Below are 16,805 nucleotides of genomic sequence, written 5' to 3'. Positions count from 1 at the left end.
CGCTTGTCAGATGTTATCTCAGTTTTGATTATTACTTTGATCCGTTCCCAACGTACACGTGGCATCTGTATTATTAAGCGCGTGATCGAAGTTTATCCCACAACCGTATATTTTATACAGAATAATATAACTCCTCGATAGGATGGATTTACGCGCTTGTCATTTTCCCGCAGTTTTTTCTTCACCAGTTAAAAAAATAAAAATAAAAAAATACATTCCGCTGCTTAGAACACATGCATATTACGGTAGGTTTATTGTACGAGAATCAAGATACGTGCAGAATTATCGACTTCCCGCGCTGAAACAAAACCTGCATGCAGCACAGTTAAAATCCTTTACTGCTTTAGAGAGTGAGGGTGAGAGAGAGAGAGAGAGAATAAAGTAAGCAGCTGCGATGCAATTACTAATACTCGACGAACGTTCGACGATGTTGGTGCAGTAATTTTCCATGAATTCGTCAGAGTCTGTTTTTGGTAAGGCGATTTTTATCTTCTTACTTTTCTTATTCCTTAGCAAACTGAGTCTGAAAACTTGCCAATTCCGTGCAAACCGATAGTCACGAGAATCTTACGCTCTGATATAAGAACTCACAGACATTATCTCGAAATTGAAAGAGATGTAATAATTTGTCGCAATTAAATTTGGCCGTCCGTGTCCCATCGATCGACCTCGTAATTTGAAATAGGTAGCAGAGTTATCGGGGCGATAAACACGAACGCGACATATAACGTTATACCTAGTGACTGGTATATAAGATAACAACGTTATTGCGAAGAACTGTGACACGTTATACCGTGCCAAAAAGTGCCCAGTTTTGTTATTGCGGCGGGGGTCTGAAGCATAAGCTGCAAAGTTATACCTACACCTACATAGAACACGATGCCGTACACTCTTCGGCAGGGAATCTATTCCGAGCGGTCCAGAAATAACGCTCGACTGTATACACATGACGAACGCGTTCTCCGTTCTCCGTTCTCCGTTCTCCGTAGGTTCTTTCCTTTTCCTTTCTCTATTTCTCTCTCTCTCTCTCTCCCTCCGCCTCTTTCCGCCGATGCCCTCCTTCGACTCCAAGAGCAAATCTACACACGTACGTACGTCTCGCCCCGTTAAAAAAAGACGCACGTGAAATTTTCGCCTGTGAGACACTGTCACCTGCTCTCTCATAGATTGGGAGCATATACAGACCATCCGTGCTTCACGCTTTTGCGCCACATCGAGAGGACCAAATTATAAAGAGAATTTCAAAACACCGAGAGACGAACCACGGTCTTCCAACGTGTATATTGACATCGGGTACTCGCCTACAATGCGCAATGTAATTCTGTCTTCGTCGATTTCCGAACCCCGATGAGATAAGAAAGAGTAAACAATAAAATAGGCAAAGATCAACGACTCTGAGTACTAGCCGAATAATTACGCGACAGTAAAACTCGTTGATAACAATTGTTTCGTACCGTCGAAATGAAATTATCTACCAGTCGTCGTACACTCCTATTCATACATGCGTCCGTACCTACGTGCGATTCAATTTATTTGTTCACACAATTAGCGCGGCTGTACTTACAATTAATACGAAGTCGAGGATCGTACGATTCTAGTTGCTGCGGCTCAAGTATCGCGGGAACGATTTCTTTTACACCGGCATACCTTAAGCGGACGTAATTCAAATATTTATTCAAATTAGTAATATCTCATTACTGATTCTCTGCGCACAATGTCGGGCTGGCAAGTTTTGTCCCGGAAGCATTTTGGTCTGTGTCGATATACAGAGAGACGAGCGATCGTTTCACGGGTTTCTTATTCTCCAAGGCTCCTGCATCACGAGCTGTGTAGGTACGTTTACACGTATGCATGCACGCACGCCAAGTTATCGATATACTAAAAGTAGAATAAAACGAGGCAAAGCTTCTTTTTATGCCTCGTCTTATGTTGGAGCGGAAATGATAACTAGGCACGTAATCACGCCAAGCAGAAACTTACGTCTGGGTGTTCTTTGACCGGCACATAGACCTTTTCTGTGAGTGTTGTGACGTCTCCTTCTGGTTCTGGCAATATCAGCGGTTCCTTTTTTACTCCACTGATCTGGAAGAGGCTGGCTCGAACCTTCGCAATTTCTGTAACAGAAAAAAAACGGTAGCCATGTAATCCCTGTAATATACACGAGTGGTACTTGTATAATTAACGAGTCAAGTCAACATGGCCAAAGTGAAAAAGTCACGCTACACCGTAGCAGTGTTCGATAAGTTCGGCACTAAAGTCTCCTCTAATCCGTGCACCATTTGCAGCTAAAGGAAAAACGTTGAATGGCTGAATTATGCTAAACGAAGTGGTTGAATTCCTACACGTGGAAGAATTCTTTCCGACTCGATTCCATTCTGGTTAAACAATGCTTAGAACGAATGTGCTCTGAGTTGACAAAGTTACCGGCAACGATGCATGTTCAGGAAAAAATCTTTTCGCCACTCAAATGTCAAGATAGCTGATTTTGGCCGCATGTTGAAAATGAAAAAAGCGCGCTGTTTCTCAACGAACAACGTGCGCGTTGGGAATTGCCAAACCATTTTTCTACCAGAGAACAAAAATTGTTTTACATGAAAATTTTTAAAAGCTTCTTTTTATTTCACTTCAACCTGGTTAGAAGGAAAGAACGACGTTCCGATGGTCCGCAAATGGGGGTTCGGGTTAACGACGGTTCTCGTTCAAGCTCGCACACTTGTCGCAAGCCATCCCGAAACGAGTCCATGGTACTTGCAAAACCGCGTTACCGATGCCGACTACGACGACGACGGCACAGGTGGCACGGACGAATTATGAGATGCGCCCGTAGCAGAGTTGGACAGTGGATTATATGTGTCAAAAGCTGAGTTTGCACCGGGGTCCGCAACCAGATTCTCATGCTCCGTTGCACCGATGTCAGGTCCGTCCACCAGTGGTAACCCGGAGCAAGCATCGGGACTGCACCGGTAGGTTACACATTCATGGTTATATGCCGGTGGCCTTTCCGTGCTTGCTCAGACTTGTCTATCTGTGACCAATCTGACCTTGACATAGTGACGCAACGTTGCTACAGCTGCGTGTAAACCTCTCTGGTTATTATACTCGGTACATGAGCCTGTCGTTAAAGCACTCCTCGGCGTATTGCGCGATTACGCATAGGAATTATCGCGTGTAAAGCGTCAACGACGACGGTTGTTTCCCCGCGTATCCACGGGCACTGCCACCGTTCATTCGGAGATGGTGTAGCGATTCCCTCCAGGTGTCCGATGGCCCGTAATGCAGTCGTCGGTAATCGGATACATCGGTGCAGGTCGTATAAAAAAGCTCGCGCGCGAACATCCGACACTCTACATACATATGTATATATGTATTTATATATATGTGCGATTCCGTAACGTGTTTCGCGTTGATCGATGCACGCTCTTCGTCGTTCCATTCCTATCGGGGTCTCTGACTCTTCGGAGAAGAGAAACAGACGATCCGTTATGAAAATATTCGAATAGATGATTCGAGTGCGATTTCGCGTCACGTGTACGAGCAAACGCGTTTTATTGATATTCGATCTTCGTCAGTGTTTGGAAAACGGTGTAACTTTGCTTCCCAGTTTGTGTTTTTTTTTTTTCATTTTATTTTTTATTTCACGTCCAATTTTTTCATCACAAATTTGGTGACAAGGTTTTCACCGTCTTTTCTTTTTCAGAGAGTTACAGCGTATATACATATACCTACGATTAATTCGACTCATTAGCGCCGATGGTTAGTTCAATTTTGGCTGATTGCAATCAATTTAGGATGATTAATAAAATAAATGAGCTTCAGAGGACGACTCGACTTATGGATATTCCTTTTTTCCGGTTCGAGACTTAATCACTGCCAAATACCGTATAACGTATGCGAGGACGAGAAAAAGTCCGCAGAACATGTAGTCGATAAAAATAGACCGTACATAGATGAGCAAACCAGATAACGGTGCTGATTGCGTATTACAAGTTTACGTCACAGTTATACACGTACGTTAAATTTATAAGACGCGCTAGTTAATGTAGCGTGAATAAAGCAAGTTCGTATAACGATCGGTTACGTAGATGCCTTATGCGCGCAGGATATAACCTACGTGTAAAAGTCTATGATCGTAAAAGCGATTCGGTTACTATGGATTACGGGTAAAAGCAAACTGCATATTATTTGAAATGATATTTCCACTCAAGTCTTATTTATTGAGGTGTAAACTATATATGCACCTGACGTTATATTTCAGGAATGTAGCTATAACAGTTTGCGGTAATCGCATCCCGTAGCCATGGGCAGAAAGTTGATTTGTTAATGTTTTTCCAAGTCTCTCGATCGTTTCACGGAAATACAAAAATGGGAAGTCAATGAGCGCAGCCTAAATTCCAGGAGTCCGAGGAAATTGTAGAGAGCTCGAAAAAATAATAATGCAAATAAAGCTTCTTCTTAAAAGAAATTTAAAAAAAAAAGTATTTGGTGTAACAATCCTCCTAGTTAAACGAAAATTCGTAAACGAACGAAAGCGTATCACGTCCCACCTTTCCCTCCGCGATCGTCATCGGCCAATATAACAAACAATAAGCCTGCAGCTTGCACGCGTGCCCTAATATCTGACGGTGTGTCCCTCTTTTATCAATCAGTCTGAAACGGCCGCAATGATCATTCCCCCTGCAAGGCGCATGCGGTCACAAATACCCGCAAGGCTTCATGCATCATCGGCTTTATACCGCCCGCATACTCTCGCCCAGACTGCTTCTGAGATGCGTTGAGAAGCAGAAGCAGAAGCAGAAGCAGAAGCAGTAGCGGCGTGTTGCATCGCTGCAAAGGGAGCCGGCTGTACTCCGCAGGCTTGGGTGAAAAACTGGCGCCAGTTAATCAGGCATCAGCAGTGTATGGATATACAGAATATCGAAGAAAGGAGATTGGGTGGAAATTTCATCACTTTCTTATTTTATTCATTTTCCTTTAGTCTCGTACAACTCTAAACCGATTTTTTTTTTTTTGATTTATCCAATTTTTACGGGATGAGAGCGGCTTTTACTTACTGCGCAAATTATTTTCCTACCATCATCAACCAATCGGCTGCAAAGCCTGACGAGTTTTCAATTTAGCGAGTAAATTGTAAGATCCTAACCGCCGTTTTGAACGTTTCAATTTAGAACAGGCGTATCGAAGAAGACAAAAAATAAGAAAAACCCATTAATTCGGTAGGTGTTTGCGTGTGTGTGCGTGTGTGTTATTTTTTCTCGAGCAATCTTTAATGCGGTCAACTCAATTTGGTAAAAATAGAAAGCGACATATACCTGGATGCACATCGGTGTACATATTAACGTACACAAGTTGCACAAGTTTGATTTGAATGTGTGACAGACTATACAGCAGCACACCGAACGTCCTTTACTAAGATTTATTTAACAGTTATATTATGTATAGTGTTGTTATATAAAGTGTTGTGTAAAACCTTAATACAGACCATGGAAATATATGTGGTATGAATATACGCATAGAAGAAGTTTTAAGATTCGAAAAGTTTCTGTTTCTATTTCTATTTCTATGTATTTATTATACTATTTTTTATTTGTATTTTTTTTTATTTTATTTTATTTTCAGTGCTTGGAGACATCGGAATTATGTCAGTCCTTGGCATTTTCAATAATACTCAGTCATTTCCTTAGCGTCTGTTAGACAGAAACGTTATAGAAAAAATAAAACAACATACCGGTTAAAAATAAGAAACGGATATAATCACAATTTGACATATAACCAGCTACGACGTGTTAACCAACCTCCAAGTCGACATTGTGTCCGCATACTTGATCAATGCTTTTTCATCTCGATTAGCGAGTAGATAGACCAAAAGAAATTTTTTTATTTTTTTTTCTACCGCGTTTAGCATCGTTGAGAGACACGCGTTTAAATTGACTCGCATTCGGAACTCTCATCTGGATTCTATTTCGTTAGTAGTAGTTTCGCTTGGTAAGGGTGGTTGCATCTATAATCGTGAGGCTATTCGCGGTAACAAGAACAATATCAAAGTGCCGAGCCCAAAAGCTACGTACACCTCCAAGATATGAAGAAAATTACGTCCGCTGTGTCTCCAGTCCAGTCCGGCTAACCTGGCGTCACGATTCGGTGACTTCCTGATGCCGACACGCTACAAACCGTAATAAAAGTCAGAGCCCAACCCTGGTGGTTAAATTCAATGCGTTCACCGAAACGAAACGAAACGATTCGCTTACAAGGAAGGACGTTGCACGACGAACAAACGGGCGGACACACTCGCCTACTTACCTACTCCGACTCTCTTAACAACTTTAAGTTATACCAGTAAGCCTAGGACAAATCATTGCCTGCGCCAGTTACACACGCACTAGATTCCCGTCCCTAGCACTGGAAACGGTATCGCACGGACGGCTAGTTTGAACCGCATTAAAATCCATTTAGAAAAGTGAAACTCGTTTCCCTGCCCAGTATTGCGGTGATAACGTGGATAGATATTGTTCAATTCTCGCTTTTAACTATTAAAATAACGTATGAGTAGAAGTGGAACTGTTTTTGTACCGTCGGTCGATTAGAGGCATCGTTGCATTATAATTACTGTAACGTTCAAATTCTCGATATGCATTTGGATTTTTTTCAATGTAAGCTTTAACGTAAGAAGCACGATATTGCGGTCGTCAATGTTTATTCGCAAAGATTTTTCCGACCTTTGAATACGGCCGTACAACTTATTATTGAATCAATTTATCAGTGACGCGTCATCAATTTTATCCACCGTCAAGTGAGCTGTGTACAGAAAATTTGTGACACCGATTTACACTCATCTAGACTTTTGTGGTTCGAATTTACTCTTTTACTTTTAAAATACCGTGAGAGATTCGTTTCGTTTCAGCATTACGTAACATCAAAATTCGTCGACATTGATAGCGCGAGTACGGCGTTGCAATAATTTGTTTCATGCAAAAACAAGAAGAGAAAAAAAAATTGGAGATGAGATGTGCAGCCAGAATCTTGGCTGTAAGAGGACAACCGTCTTGGGTCTTTGGTCTTTCATATCCGTAATAGATCTTTCGGTACCTGTCGAAAAGAGAGCGAGTCGTTGCGATAGGACGATCATCGTCACCCAATGAGGTTGGATAAAAAAAATAAATAAATAAAACAGAGTCTGATACAAGTGCAGATGCGCGTATAAAATGAACTCGATTTCGTTGCGAACGTATGATGTATTTGTGACGGAGAGAGCAGTTTTATCTGGACCACGGTATCTTGTGCGAATGAATCTTCGTTACACAAGTGTAAGTACGACCGGCGTGCGAATTTGTGTGCATGTGAGTGTAAATGAGTAAGCATGCAGACTATTGCAGACGCCATTTAGGCTAGCAGTTAACCTTCGAGAAAATGAGCAAAATCGATTGGATTCGTGATGTTCGAACAGATGCGATTCGCGTTATTCCTTCGTCTGTTAATGTTCTTTTTCAAAAGTTGAAAAGGAACGCTAAAAATTTGGACGAATGTGCAGAGACGAACCGGTTAAACAATTTTTTCAACTTCCGTATGTCGTTGAAAGTTTGAAACGAGCATATGATGCAAAACGCAATCGCTAATTTGCACGTTTATATATACCCGGAATTGTCGGATATTAATTTACTCGACGTACAACACTCGACATTTAGTTTCAAAAAAAGTGCGATACCTGACTACAAAATTTTTTTAAAATCATTCCACTAGAAGAGATACATTTCACACCGATTAAGAAATAATAATATTACGCTAAAAACTTTGACGTGTTTATTTAATTAATCTCGAAACTGCACCGTTATTACTCGACTAGTTAATTATAGTTACACACCTGCGTGAACAATAAATTTGGCAAAACTGGACATTTTTCTGTCTCAAGAACGCCGTCACTCGTTTCTCTGCCGACTTACACACGGGCACACATATTATAATTGCGAAATTAACCGGCCAACATTCCCGTGTCTCTTCTCGGTCGTGAGAGAGTGAGGCACGAAACGAAATTATACATCGCGAAGAAAAACGTCGACAGATACCGAAACGGATATAATATACGTGTGTAATATACACATATATCTTCGCTTCTAAAGTAAAATCTATCTCTCCGAATCGGCAGTGCAACAAGTGTAATCCGCGCGATTCTACACTCGCGTATATGCACCGGACACACCGACATTACCGGGTATGGCAAAATCAGAAAGTTGTTTGAAATCTCAGGCTAAAAGGAAGCCGGTAATCTCTCGCAAGTCTCACCTCGTTCCAAAGCGAGTTTGTTGGTTCGTGTATAGTGTGGATAATAATTGAGCCAGCGTAGCAGGTAACGCGTATTCTCACTATGAAAAATTGCGCAACGCGTTAAAAAGATTTAAAAAAAAAAAAAAGACGAAGAATTTCACCTTCTTTCCCCTGTTTTAACCGTCGAAAAAGCAAAATTATACCTAACGGAATACACTGTAAACTGGAAATATAAATCTTTCGGCAAATTAGACTCAACGAATGATATATTAATACGTAAGTTTTTCGTGTAATAAAACGTAGCTTGGGCACGTTACTTTATTTATTTTGTAATCAAAACTCGATTCGGATGTTCGCGTAACATGTCAGGTACATTCTTTCAAATATTATTTAAAATAACGTCAAAAAGTGGTATTTTTAGGAAGCTTCTCGCGGAACGATTTTTCTCGCAACAATATCAAAAACAAAAAAATCAAATTTATTGACGGAGAATAGGGAGCAAAAGTTGTTATGAAAAATTGCCATCCCACAAGTTGCCACCTAATCGTGTCGATAATTGGCAATTGACAATTTCACACAGATTTTTATGAATTAAAATTAATGTTCGATAACAAATTATTGTTACAATTAGATGACAAGTTGTCGGATCAGAATTTTCATAGCAACTTATATTCTCTACGTCGTAAGCGTGGAATTTAAAATAAAAAAGATTTACGACTATAATTGTACCGTTGAAAGATTTTTGAAAAATGTTACAATTTGAAATTATTTAAAATAATATCCCCGCCACATACAGAACACAATTGATTCGAAACCAGGTGAAAACCGCTCGTTTCGCAAAGCGAGTGGAGCGGAGTGGAAATTTCAAGCAAATGATAAAAGTCACAGAGAATCACCGGACGTGTCCCCTTGCTCGAGTGGGTGGGTATCTTAGTTTTCGCACCTCTCCAGCGCTCCTTAAACGTGGAAACGTGAGAATACATTGAATGAAATCCCGCGCTCGTTCAACGCGACGCAACAAGCGGCATGAACAAGGAACGAAGGGTGTGGCGTTTACCGCTCTAAGAGATCATATGCCGCAAGAATTGAGAGTGTGGAATGGAGTCTGCGCGATCCCGTCGCCGTGGAGAGACGAGAGAGACGAGAGAGACGAGAGAGACGAGAGAGAGAGAGAGAGAGAGAGATGGTGGAGGGGGGGTAGAGGGTAAAGGGGGCATCACAGCCGCATTTAGCGCGAGCAACGCGCGCCTGCATGACATCAGCTGACTGACGTTCTTTGGCTCGTGGGCTAGATCCAGAGGCGCCCGTAAGTACCAACCTACCTCAGGTTTTGCAAGAGCACAGAGCCAAAGGTTTGCCAGCATCCGTACGGATCATCGTCTGCAGCGGCGTGCATCCCCCGCAAATTTTTTTTTTTTTTCGTTTCACCACCAATCGGACTTTTCGATGCCACGGACAAATGCCAAGCCCGCGCGGATTCGTCGTCATCGTCGGACGGAAGATGAAGAGAGAAAGTCAGAGGAAGTGGAGACGAAGATGTGCATATGATATACGTACATCGTGTATACGGAGAGAGAATAAGAAGATAAGACTTGAAAAAATTCGTAGATAAGACTCGTTGTTAAATTCGCGCGATAAGATCGAGTTGTTTGTTTTTTTTTTTTTTTTTTTTTAATTTTTCACTTTCGTGCAGTTTTTTGTTTCCCATAATTACTATTACTGCATATTTCTTTTTACATCTCTCTACTATTGTAAAATTGAGCTCGTTTCATTTAATTCCACGACGATACGGATCTCGTGGTAGTTTGCATTTATATGTAAATTTACATGACATACAAATGCAGACGTGTTTAAATATAACGAATAGTGGATCGCATCGCATTCACGAGTATGTTATATTATATACCTAGATATGTTGAAACACATTTACTCAAAAGTGCGGATTATTTGTAATTTTTCCTCTTGCTGTTGAGTAGTGTGAAACATCGACAATGACGAGTTACGACATTTTCATTGGGAATTACGCTTGCAGTGCGGAGTGTAATTTTAACGAAACAAAGGCCAATTAGCCCAGGTACGACGCCTACTAGTGCATTATACGTACATAATGCGCTGGCTAATAATCGCCGCTGTTAAAAAATTCTCTCGATTGTCTGCAAGTTTTAAGCTTACACGCATACCTTTCCACTTGAACAAAACAGCCGACGGTAATCGTTCAATCCCAACGTTAACGAGACCGTTTTGTTACAGTTCATATGATTACGTATGCGTGTATATATTTTTTGTCAACTCATCTTTCGCGCGGGATAAAACGATCAGAATTAATATTATGAATAATTTTTTGGGCGTGCCCGCGAGCTGAACGGTATTACAATTTAATTGACGTACGTTGAGAACGTCGAGCATACGTATAGACACTAATTGTATCAAGTCGACGGCTCGTAATCTTAGCTGGGACAGTTTCTTTACAACACGTGTACCTTATCAAGAATGTTCAAGAATAAAACGCAGACAAAACCGCAAGCGAGATAACGAGACCTTTATTTTCCCATCTCGTACGATGCATAGCAAAGTAAGTACTTGCACAAACGGTACAATGTACGTGAATACGAAAAGTATGAAAATTTTCACTTCCCCGAAATCGTATAATCGCAATTACTTCCAAGTCTTGTACAAGCGTAAATGATTGTTATCAATACCGTTGTTGTTATTGTTATTATTTTGTCTTTTCGACAACAGTTATGCATCAGAAATGACGAATCGTCTCCCAAAGTTACTGCAGGCAACGGATGTTAATTGAATTGCTTCAAAGAGTTGAAAAAGGACGCTAAACTTTTCACCTGCGTTAGCGAGGGTCCGATAATTAATCGACTGGTGAATTTTCAAGGTGGCTAAACTCGGCACTTCCAAGTCGACAAATCTACTCGAGGAATGCGCCACCTGCACAGCATAATTGGCACGAAGTGCATCATGCGCGCTGCGGTGCAACGGCAGAATTGTTTAATTAAGCAACAACGACGACGACGAGGATACCAATTTTTTATGGATAAACGGCTCGGCATCCGGGTAAAGTACATCGCCGTATTTTCGTTCGTAAAAATATCCCTGAATGGAATGGAAAGAAGTTGTTGTAACTGATATTTATTTTTTCACAAAGATCAAAGAGCGGAAATAAACAAGTGAAATTTTAGCGGTGTACTTGGTTGGCACTGCGATGATCGTCCTTGACTAAAATTCCACGGTAATGCCGAACAGACTGCAAAGTCAGTCTAGGCGAGACCAACCGACACTGGTAACTATAACAAATCTTGGCACCAAGAATTGGGACAATATTTTAGACACCTCGATGATGCTATACGCGTTTGTATATAGTTGCTCTAGAAAATTGGCAAGAATTTCTGTGCTAACCTCGGTGGTCACGCCCGTCTCTCTGCATACACATTATAGATACGTGCCAACCAACCAAGCGATGTGTTCGCGATAATTAAAGTAAAAATAAAAAAATAATAATCCATGTAATATATTATTACGTAAACTTGACTCAGGTTGGTGGTTTTCAAGCGTAAAAAAGAACGTCGGTAAAACGTAGATTTCCAACGAAAAGCCGAGGAGGGGCTTTTTAATGATTACGCACCGACCGTATAATTTCTCTGCTGCGTCGAGAAATTCCACAGCGAACGAACGCTTCGAGTCTTCGAATTATGACCGCATGTATCGGAGGAAGAGTTTGAGGTCATCGAAGTGATGGGAATTCGCTCCGATATTGCCCGTATACGTATAGTATTTACCGTTCTCCGAGCAAAGCACATTTCGTTGGCAAAACTTAACGCATACCTAATCGTGACGAGATTGTCGCACGCTTCGCGAATACCTGTAGCGCCCAACTGCAGCTCGAAATATGCAAGTGTATGTACAGATATCGCAGGATAATCCGAAAGCCGGTGAATTTTTTATTAATCTTGTTACACCTGGTAAAACGATAGTAAAACGAAATAACGGAATTAAGAACCTTCGGCGTAAGAAACGTGTCGTTTATTTCACGTAAAAAGAAAAAAACAATGTATAATGATGTTTGGAAGACGATGATCAGGGCCCGGTTTTAACCCTGACTAACTTTTACCGCGATTAGAGGTGTCGTCAGTCGTTATTGTCCTCCTTCTTTTCAGGGTCCGGTTGTGCTCGTCGATACGTGTGTGTGTGTGTGTGTGTATATAATAAGTTTTGTGTGTATATTACGGCAAGAGGAAGAAGGAGGAGGAGAGGAAGAAGAAGAAGAATAAACGTGGGTGATCTCATGAATTTTACTGGGAGCATGCGCTGGGCTTACAATAAATAAAAATGACTCGTCGTAAAGGTTGTACCTTTGGATCGCGTGTCGTGAATGTGCGCCTGTGTGTTTCAGAATTGTTCTACACGAATTCTCCTCCTACACACACACACGCGCGCACGCACACACAGCTGTTGGCTTTTGAGATTTTTGCAAGACAAAGTACCTATGTATGACGCTATCGTTAGCAGTGAACGTTGTCGTTGCCAGCGGCGGATAACCAGCTGACTTATACTGACTATGTTTTATTTATTTCACCATTCCCAGAGGTAGGACTGCGTTTTACACGTATTCATTCGTCACTTTTATGCTAAGGTATTTCTCTCTAGACCGCGTCAATTCTTTTCGAAAGATTCATCATCCTTGGACCAAAAAATGAAAGGGAGAACGAGAAGGAAGGAAAGAAGAGGAAGAAAAAATAACCCGACTCCTCGTTTCCGATACGTGGAAAAAAATGAAGAAACATGTAAATCAGAAAATAGACGCCGGGATATTTTTTGACCAACAGTTTACAGCCATCGTCGTCATGTAAAAATCTATTAAAAAATCTATGCAAAAAGCTATTAATGACAGATGAAGAAATATACTTAAACTAAGAGTCACATGGAAAATAGAATTTAAAAAAAAACGCGCGTTAATCTACTAGGAAAAGATTTCTCCTCGTTTTATGAAGCAACTTTTTAAAACCTCAATCTAACGACTCGGCTCGAGTCAAGTTTCATGAAAGATTTTCGCTCAAGGGTTTGTGGAAAAATGTCACGGTGCCAAAGATGACTAAACCACGAGAGCGCGTCAGGTGCCCAAAGTCGTCTTCGCGGTTTTTTACGCCAGGCAAAGAAATCTGCGATAAGTATAACGAATGGCAATTTTTTACGGAAGAAACCTTCGCGTGTTCCGCGTTAATAACCGGCAAGCATTTGTCTAATTAATATACCTAGATTTGTTTTCACGTTTCCCTTGACCAAGTTGTAAGCAGACTTGACAGTTTATCAAGGAATTACGAATCGTTTGCATAACTTGGCTAATATACTTGTACAGAATTTGAAAACGTTGAAACAATCACATGCAATTATAATATATGTATAATAATACACGCATCTGGCATTTGTACAGAGTTTAAATAGAGCCTGGCATCTTTTCACAAAGTATACCATACGTATAATGTACTCGCACAAAAGTAATGCTAATTTTCTGATTTATTACCCGTCGTGAAATTCTCGACAATTTTGGGTCATCCTTCCAACTTATCTCAACACATTTTCGGGATGTACGATTTCGCATTCTCGTCAATTTTAGTCAAAAGCCAAATTGTTTTAGCAACGAATTTATAAGTTTACTTTATAAAATAAAAAGATACCGTCTTTCTTTAGTTTATCAAGGAAAAAAAAATCTGCGTGACTATCTCCAGACTTTCCAAGTCTCATTTTAGTGCTCCGGAGAAGAAATGAGGAAATTGTCATTTTTCACAGTAAAGTCAATTACAGGTTTCAGTCGTTAAATTCCAAGTTGATCGTTCATCAGATTTCGGTATAATACAGGATGTAACAGTGAAGAGTGAAAACCAGCTAATATACATATTTTCTAAACAAAAACGCCTCGATCATCCAGAGTACAAGTTTCGGTAGGTATAATATTACAGGTGTTTCGCTTTTCGACGGATATTTCAAAATCCGACCAAATCGTCGTCGTCGCCGCTTAGGCAATTCGCTTTATTTTCACTCACTGACTCAGGGTTTTTATTTATAATTTCGTCTCTTAAGTACATAGATACACGCATGCGTGTAACATAAACACACACGCACACGAGCGTGCGAAAAGAGACAGACACACATTATATATATACACATATATACTCCGGAATAAATACCAAGGCGAAACTTAGGACCGACGAGTTGGTGAGCAGACGGCAAAACGATCCACGATTTGAATTCCACTGAATGATCGGTATCAACGCGTTCAGAGTATGTTAAGTGGGCGCTGGTTGGACGTAAAAGATGCAAATAACATTCATCCGAAGTTGAAAAAATTTACAGTTAACGTCCATCGCACGTTACGGTAGCCATATTCGATTATCCTACGCACAACCTTCGCAAATCGTTTTACGTTCAAATCATCTCTCCAACCGCATCGGTATATCAGGCTAACAAGCTACAGGTAGCAGAACCTAGGCTCAGGTACAGCCGGATAAACATTTCGATGAGATAACTGTACACCAATACATGACGAATATAACGTGTAAGATACGAAAGAAATATAGTCTGACCTGAAATCCCGAGCTATTCCTCATCGGTGATGATTCGAGTGACCCGATTTACAGATTTACGCGTCCCGTTGCAGATAATTCGAGTATCTGTTTAATTATCGGTTCGCTTTTTGGGGGCGGAATCGCGGGAACAACGACACAAACTATTATTTGGACGATCGTTTCATATTTTCGGTTCAGTCTTGTCTGCTGTACTTACGACGCAATGAAAACAGTTCCGTGGAATACGCTACGCGTAGAGAAAACGTGTAAAGGGAGAGTGTCGGAGTCGCGGTTTCGAAGGTAAAACCTGCTATAAGAAGGAGTTATAAGCGGCGATATCCTGTCGCCTGTAAGGGAGACGGGGAAAAAAGGAGTCGGCAAGGGGTCTCCGAGGCGAGTTCGAATCCTCGGGACATCGGCCTTGCACCTCGATCGGTGCAACCACCCCGTGCAACAGGTTCCATTCAAGATTCCCCCGAGTCAGGCTACACGCCTCCTTTCAGAGAGCGGGACAAACCAACCTGTTGATCCTGCGCAGGACGAGAGGGGAAAAAAGTCGACCGTCGTGCGTGCGGGGAGGGCGTATAGAAAAAAGTGTAGCGTTGAGTGACCGGATCGGGGGTAAACTTGTCGAGTGATCAGGAATTCGCGAAGATTGCGAAAAGTGGAGAACCGTGGAAAATGGGAGACACATGAGAGAACTAAACTTGGAATTTGAAAGCGTTCGACGAGAATGCAGTGCGGCAACGTGTGCCAGGCATTTGACACAAAATCTCTCCAGCGCCGAGCAGTGGCGCGGTATAACCGGAAGAGGAAAAACCAGACCCCTTTTACGGTCCCTAAATAGCTGCAGTATAACCAGATGCTTTTCGGTCTCACCACGCAAGGCTTTATCTATTATAAATATGTACACATGATTTCACGGTTTACTGTTCAATCTTTGTTATTTACCCCTGTAGGCACGGATGTCAATGAGGGCTACTGTTTATTCACAATATTGTTCGACAACCGGGCCGTTCTATCATCTCTATTACTCTCTCGCCTTTCCCTTCGAAGCAACGGAGAGACACGAGGTTATCTTTTTGGCGCTAAAATTCGAACGCGTGAAACAAAAGTAATACCGATAGCCTGAACAATTCCGACTATCAATGGAAGTGTAAAGAATTTTCGAGCTTATAAGAAAAGCCGGTCAAACGGGATACTGATCAAGGAAATTCTGCCCTCCTTGGCTCGTTACGAATACCAAAGTGTCATTAGCGGTTTCGTACGACTCGCTGAACTAGGTTCCAAGCGGCACGACCACAGCGAGTACCGGCTCCAATCAATGATCGTTGCTCAAAACGCCTTATTAGCCGATGTCCTTTCACGCGCGAGTTCCTACATACCGTTAGGAAGAAACCTGGCGACGAGACATCACGCGCAGCTTAATAACGTAATATGTTTTCCTCGAGTTCGTCGCTCGAAGCATATCCGCATCGGTAATCGACGCCAACACCGTCGAATCGAGAGTCCCTTAGCTGCATTTATCGAGATAAGCGAGACTCGGCTGGGATGACAAGGAGTCTCGTGTCAACGCTTACGATCGGAAGAAATCGAAATAAAAAATCATAATTACAGTTTAAAACAAACCAGCCGAGCTATTCCGATCCTAACGTATCTCATAGATATTAATTCTATTGTATCCACGCAGTCCCAAATCACTTGCAGGAGATCTGTCGGCGTGTTTGTTTTACTCGTAATAATACTCGTGATAAAAATAGTGTCAAGGATACCAACGACAACAACGGTGGCTGCGGTCTAACTCGAACACGATACTTCGATGACAGTCATTCGCTTTTCCGGTTAGACACTAACGCGTCCTACGTGCGGCAGTGCGAGCGCCTAGATGCAGGTATGAAATAATCTAAAGGTAGGTACCGGTGTGCCTGTGCATATCGGACCTCGGAGCGAATGGCTCAGAGAAATCTGTACGCGTTC

General features: G+C 41.6%; 2 protein-coding genes across 4 annotated transcripts in view; both read right to left on the bottom strand.

Moving 5' to 3' along the window:
- LOC107226346 (protein held out wings) overlaps positions 1–16,805 on the bottom strand; it is a 42,854-nt gene that overhangs the window by 17,621 nt on the left and 8,428 nt on the right. For all 3 annotated transcript variants that reach the window (XM_046746747.1, XM_046746749.1, XM_015667133.2), the window contains exon 2: positions 1,981–2,114. In XM_046746747.1, the coding sequence (XP_046602703.1) occupies positions 1,981–2,114 (134 nt within the window). The remainder of the gene's footprint in view (positions 1–1,980; positions 2,115–16,805) is intronic.
- LOC107226344 (probable ATP-dependent RNA helicase pitchoune) overlaps positions 2,073–16,805 on the bottom strand; it is a 36,602-nt gene continuing 21,869 nt past the window's right edge. The window contains exon 17 of the mRNA XM_015667128.2: positions 2,073–2,114. The gene's annotated coding sequence lies outside the window, so the exon portion shown is untranslated. The remainder of the gene's footprint in view (positions 2,115–16,805) is intronic.

This window comes from Neodiprion lecontei, chromosome 1 (genome assembly GCF_021901455.1).
Source record: "Neodiprion lecontei isolate iyNeoLeco1 chromosome 1, iyNeoLeco1.1, whole genome shotgun sequence".
NCBI lineage: Eukaryota > Metazoa > Arthropoda > Insecta > Hymenoptera > Diprionidae > Neodiprion > Neodiprion lecontei.
This window is presented reverse-complemented; position numbering and strand designations above follow the sequence as displayed.